General features: G+C 34.9%; 1 protein-coding gene and 1 non-coding gene across 2 annotated transcripts; both read left to right on the top strand.

The window, feature by feature from the left end:
* The first annotated feature begins 349 nt into the window (after positions 1-349).
* On the top strand, positions 350-4644 carry LOC130813065 (uncharacterized). Its single transcript, XM_057678775.1, has 7 exons — positions 350-867; positions 2042-2115; positions 2218-2403; positions 2487-2582; positions 2664-2735; positions 3002-3118; positions 3540-4644. The coding sequence occupies exons 1-7, from the start codon at positions 657-659 to the stop codon at positions 4437-4439; spliced, it is 1656 nt and encodes a 551-aa protein (XP_057534758.1). The 5' UTR covers positions 350-656; the 3' UTR covers positions 4440-4644.
* Positions 4645-5689: 1045 nt separating this feature from the next.
* TRNAG-GCC (transfer RNA glycine (anticodon GCC)) lies at positions 5690-5760 on the top strand. The gene has a single exon. It is a non-coding gene; the product is annotated as a tRNA-Gly (tRNA).
* The last annotated feature ends 295 nt before the right edge of the window (positions 5761-6055 follow it).

The following is a 6055-nucleotide window of genomic DNA, read 5'->3' as shown; positions in this document are numbered from 1 at the left end:
AAAGTTTTGTAATAATATATATATAATAATAATAATAATAAGTATTTTAGACTTGGAATATGTTTGTAAATGATGATTTAATTTTAAAATATAGATTTAACTAAAATTTAGTGTTTAACAGATAAAAAAATTTAAATTTGAATTTAAGTCAAATATATCATTATTATAAATGTCATTAATGAGGATTTAAGAATAACTTTTTAAACCTTATCATTCTCAAATATTTGATTCCAAACATAACCTTAAAGAATTTGTTATTTTTTCTTAATTAATACAAGAAATGAATAAAAAGAAAATAAAACTTAAAAAATCAAGATATGTAGGGCCCAAATAGTCATCAAAACGTAGTCGTATCACAAGAAGTACTTAACACAAAAATGAAGAAGAGCATACACTCTACAAACTACTTTAGTACAACAAATCATCTCTCCACCTCACTTCCGCCTCTCTCCTTCCCCATTTCCTTCATTTTCTCTCCCTTCGGATCCTTTCGGATCCATCCTTCAGCCATTATCAATCACCCCAAGCTTTCTCTTTCTAACAACCTTTTTTAACAACAAAACCTACAGCTTCTTTTCGAGCGGATTATTTTACCAAATTTCCGTTTATTGGATTTAGAATCCGACATTCAAGAAAGCTTCGAAAGGGAGAGAAAAATGGAGTCAGTTGGGGCAAGTGATGGAAGTGGAGGAGGAAAGAGGAAGATAGAAGACGCGGTTGAACTTGCCAAGCAAAAAGCTCAAGCCATCGCTGCTCGTCTTCTTAGCGGCGCTGATCCTAAACGTCCGAGGACCCTTTCAGATTCTTCTTCTACTCCGCCTGACTTCTCTTCTCCTTCTTTCGCTTCTTCTCACTCTTCTTTTCCTGGTATCAATTTCTCTTTTTGTAATATGTCCTCTTTTTTAGATTAGGGTTTTCAGATTTTGTTGCTTTTATTTTTCTAGTTCTCTCTTTTGATGCGTTATTTATTTTTTTTGGATGCTGAATACGTTGAATTTGAGTTTCTATTCCCTTATTTTATTGTGAACGTCGCTATATGACTACAGTTCAATTAGGTTATTGTTTTCTGAATAATTAGCTTTTTAGGGCTTTTGTTGAATTTGAGTTTTATTCGGCAGTTTTACTGTGAATGTTGCTACACGGGCGCAGTGTAATTGAGTTATTGTTTTCCGTATTGTTATCTACTTATCTATATTGATTATTAGCTTTTTTTCGGGATTTTGCTGTTTTTATGTTTTTATATGGTAATTTTAATGTAAATAGATGTTATGGTTTCAAACATTTGTTAAATTGTTGTCTATAAATAAGTAGGCTTGCTTGTTATTGTCTTGATTACATATTAATTGGCTTGCCAATATTAATGAAATCCAGCTCTATAATGTATCTTCCTTTTCTGACCTACTATCGAAATCCATTATGTTGACACTTGATACTTACTAGAAATTCTAAAATCGACTTTCCATTTTATCACTTAGGGGAGCCATTAATCGTGATGCTTTGAGATATTTTGCTGTATGATTGGGTTTTGTTTAATTGAACTTATTGTGGTTTTAGTACTTATTGTGGTTTTAGTTTGTTGTACTTCCCGATTAAGGGCTGATAAAATGCTAATGCTTGTTTGCCGCCTGTCTTGTAATTGTGATGGATGATTCTCTTCTAGTGTATGATTTTCTATAAATGTATTATCTCTCAATATCTCAACTAGTGTTGTATGTTTGGTTATAAATGACATGTATGTTGCATTTCTGCAAACGCAGCAAACACATGGTTTGTTTTTATTTAAAGCTATCTTTTTTTTTAATCAAAAGAGTAGTTGTACCCTATATTTCGCAAATATGTGTAGACTAGTCTTGCAACTTCTGTTCCGGCTAATCATATGTATTGTGGAGTGTCCATGATTTCTTATTATGTTTTTATGTACATGAAAGTAACTGTGTACAAGTATATCATATAATGTTTATATTAGGTTTAACCATATTTTTTTCAATTTGATTGTGCACATTTGATTTATTTTTAAACTAGTATTTATATGTTATACCAGTGTCTTATTCAACTCAAACAAATCAGTACAATGGTATACCAAGCAGCAAGAAAATCCGTATTCCAAATGCTAAGGTTGGTTTTTACAAGAATTAGTCATGTATTGATGCTTGTCTTGCTGCTTCGTGCTCATACTTGTTTGTATTCATCTGTTCTGCAATGTGATTCCTGCTGCAGGTAGGTGTTATTATTGGAAGAGGAGGGGAGATGATTAAAAATCTTCAATTAGAATCTGGTGCAAAAATCCAGATAACTAGGGATGCGGATGCTGATCTGCATTGCGCGACAAGGGATGTCGAATTGATGGGTACACAAGAGCAGATTAGCAGAGCAGAACAGCGAATAAATGAAGTAATTGCTGAGGTGAGCAAAAGGGCATCATATTTTGCTGTGAATAATTTTTTCCTGAAATTCTCCAAACAAACGAAATTGTATTGGCTAAGCAGACAGATGCAACAAGCTCTGCCTCATCTGGAATGAGAGGCCCTCCTCCACCACATGCTGGAGGTGAACAATTTGTAATGAAAGTTCCAAATGACAAGGTATTTTAGTTTCCCTTGCTTGTGATTCTTTGGATTCCTTGACTTGTTTTTGAGTACTAAATGTTTACTCTTCTATATTAGGTTGCTTTGGTGATTGGGAAAGGAGGCGAGACTATAAAAACGATGCAAAGCAAGTCTGGAGCTCGTATTCAGGTTCGTCCATTAATATTTACTATCTTGAGGATTATAAAAAGGGCTGACAACTTTCATGTGTGGAGTGAATAGTGATACTTTGCAAGAATCTCAAAGAGTTTATTATTATGGTGTTTTTGATCAACATAGAAGCAATGGGTTAAGTTGTGCTTCACATTGTAGTACGATGATGTGATGTGTAAAACTTGTGATACATTTAGTCTCTTTAGTGTTTTTATTTTTGATTGATACCTATTATACTAGTTATAATTGTTCCTGTCTTTTAGGTAGTTCCGCTTCACCTTCCTCCCGGTGATACCTCGACAGAAAGAAATATCTACATAAATGGTACAAAGGAGCAGATTGATACTGCTAAAGAGTTGGTTGATGAAGTTATTAGTGGGGTAAGCTGCTATTTCTTATGTTTTCAAATTTTTCCTTGCCTCGTATGTATATATATATATATATATATATATATATATATATATATATATATATATATATATATATATATATGGCAAAGTTGGTGTCAATGAAGAGAGAACTGTATATTTTCTGCATTGCTGGTTTCTTTTCAGCTGTCATGACAGTCTACTGGGATCAAAGATCACTTGATCCTAGTAGAGGCTTGAGTTTTACTTGAGCTATTACCTATTAGAGAAATGTCTGATTTGTGGCTCACTAACATTTTTTGTATTGCCACTTTGGATTAGTCTTGATGAGATTGACATGTTTACTGATTATTTTCTTAATTCTTATTTTCTGCATTGCTGGTTTGCTAATATAAATCTCTTTTACTACTGATAATTGTTGTGTAAATTTCAGAACCGTTTGAAAGTATTGTCTGGTTCTGACACATACCAGCAGCCTGGTTATCCTCCTAGCTCTGGTTGGGGATCTCAGGGTCCACCATCTGGACAACAGCCGCCTGCATATGGCTACACACAGCCTGGATCATATAGTATGCCACCTGCTTCTTATTACAGTGGCTACCCCCCGCAGCAAACTGCTTGGGACCAATCAGCTTCTGCACCACAGCAGCAGCATACTGGTTACAATGCATATGGGCAAGCTCAAACACCAGCTTCAGCTACCCCAAATGCTAACTACAATTACGGCCAGATGCCACCAGCTGCAGGCTACAATTACAATCAAGGATACTCTCAACAGCCACCGATTTATGGACAAGATGTCACAGGACAGGCTGCTTCTGATCAGGCGAAAGCGTACACAAATTCTGCTTATGGTCCACCAGCCACATCTTCGCAACTAGACGGATCTACTGCTGTCCAAACTTCTCAGCCAGGTTACGGAACCCCAGCTGTACAACCTGATGGAACAACCCAATCTCAGCCCCCACCTGCATATGCGACGAGTTACAGTCAGCCCGCAGCCGCACCTACTAATGGTTATGGTGCTTATCCAAGTTATTCTGGTGCACCGTACAATCAGCCAGCTTATCCAAGTTATTCTCAGACTGGTTATGGACAGCAGCAAGAAAGTCAAGTTGCAAGCCAGGCATCTTACTCCTATTATGGACAAAGTGGGTATCCTCCATCTCAAGCACCTACACAAGCAGGTTATTATCAAGGATATCCTCCAGCTGTTCCGCCACCACAAGCGCCTTCTCAAACACAGGCACAAGCAACTAATGGTGGAGACTCTGCTACTGGGTCTGCTTCTGCTGGTGCTGCTTCCGAGGAAAATGAAAATCCCCAAAGTTGACATTACAGCTTATAAGGGTAACCTATGTTTGCAACCGTGCAATTAATGTAGTAATTTTCTGTCTCTTGGAAGTTTCTTTCAACTAAACCCTCCCTTCTGTTACAATTTGGCTTAGACTTGGAGATGCTTGAACGCTTTTTGAGTTTTGACGTTTAAAGTTAGTTTTATGTGATATTGATTAGCACATCTCCTGTGCGTTGATGAACTTGAATTGCTACCGTTGGTTAAGAAGTTCCTGAGGATTATTTTGGTGGCATAACTTGCTCTGAGCTCCCTTTTCTTTCTTTTCCGAGAACAGGCACATTGTTTACTGTGCCAATCTAGGCTTAAGTTTAGTTTCTTGTGCGAGTAGAAGCATGAATTGTCTTGCAACTTGTAGATTTGTAGTCATCTCCATCTTGCTCACTGGTGGAAAGCCAGACTCAAAACAAATGGGATAAGAAATAATGAAAGGAAATCTAAGGAATTGAGAATCAAGTCTAATCTCAATTTTGAGCATATATCGTATCGATTTTGTTGGGATATTCGGTTCACAAGAAATACTATTTGCTTTCCAGATTTTATCATTATATTCTACTTTTTTTTACTCTCGATCTATATACATTAGCTTTTATTTTTCCCTTTCTCATTTCTGACATGCATAAGACATTATCTATGTTGTCCCCTCACAAGCATGTAACTCAATAAAATGATTTTGGACAAAATTAATTATGTGAGTAGGGTGTTAATACGTTTGTATGGCTTGTGAACCCTCCAAGCTCGGTTTGATATTTTCAAGAGTTGAGCTAAACTAACTTCTATTTGAAATGCTTGTGATTCTCAAATTTCTTTTATCAATTTAATTTAATTATTAATGGATGTTCAAAAAGTTTGAATTATACTAATAAAATATTCTATAATTTTATAAAAAATTATTTTTATATTTCTAAAAAAGTATCTCAAATCGAGATTAAACTTAATAATTGAATTTCAAATAAATTACTAACATACTTAAGTTCATCAAATAAATTTACAAACCAATCAAAACTACCTTTACGTATAAGTTAGAATTATTAATTGCTATTGGGTATTTTTATTTAATGTTTGATAGTATTATTTTAGGAGTACTCCTTAAAATGATTGTATTTTGTAATGTTTACAATGATGTTTAAAAAAAAATTAACATGATTGTTGGTTATATCGTTATTCTTAATTTCTTACGCTTAAAAATTTGATTCATATAATTTTCGTTATGCAGAAATAACGTATCAGCACCAGTGGTCTAGTGGTAGAATAGTACCCTGCCACGGTACAGACCCGGGTTCGATTCCCGGCTGGTGCAAAATTAAAATTTTTCCAATTTTTTACTGAACTTTTTAAAAATATAAATTTTATTTTGTTCAGTTTAGCAACAAACGATCCCTGGCGCAATGGTAGCACGTTTGACTCCATGTCAGAAGATTGCGTGATCAATTCATGTTGAGTTCGAACTCCGATCTTTAACTTGGAACCTTCTTTTTCCCCACAAAAGGGAATCATTTTACTACTTTTTCCTCTTGAAATCTGTTTTTAATGGCATAAATCATGATGCATGATGGTATTATTAAGTTATATATACAAAAAGACCTCAATATGTG

The sequence above is a fragment of the Amaranthus tricolor genome, chromosome 1 (assembly GCF_026212465.1).
Source record: "Amaranthus tricolor cultivar Red isolate AtriRed21 chromosome 1, ASM2621246v1, whole genome shotgun sequence".
In the NCBI taxonomy this organism is placed as follows: Eukaryota; Viridiplantae; Streptophyta; class Magnoliopsida; order Caryophyllales; family Amaranthaceae; genus Amaranthus; species Amaranthus tricolor.
Note: the sequence above shows the minus strand (reverse complement) of the source record. Positions and strands in the feature narration are given on the sequence as shown.

Bases quoted from the DNA above. Each gene is read 5' to 3' on its own strand.
- LOC130813065 (XM_057678775.1), top strand. From the start codon at position 657: ATGGAGTCAGTTGGGGCAAGTGATGGAAGTGGAGGAGGAAAGAGGAAG. The intron at 868-2,041 runs GTATCAATTTCT...ATGTTATACCAG, and splicing joins TTCTCACTCTTCTTTTCCTG to TGTCTTATTCAACTCAAACA. The intron at 2,736-3,001 runs GTTCGTCCATTA...CCTGTCTTTTAG, and splicing joins AGTCTGGAGCTCGTATTCAG to GTAGTTCCGCTTCACCTTCC.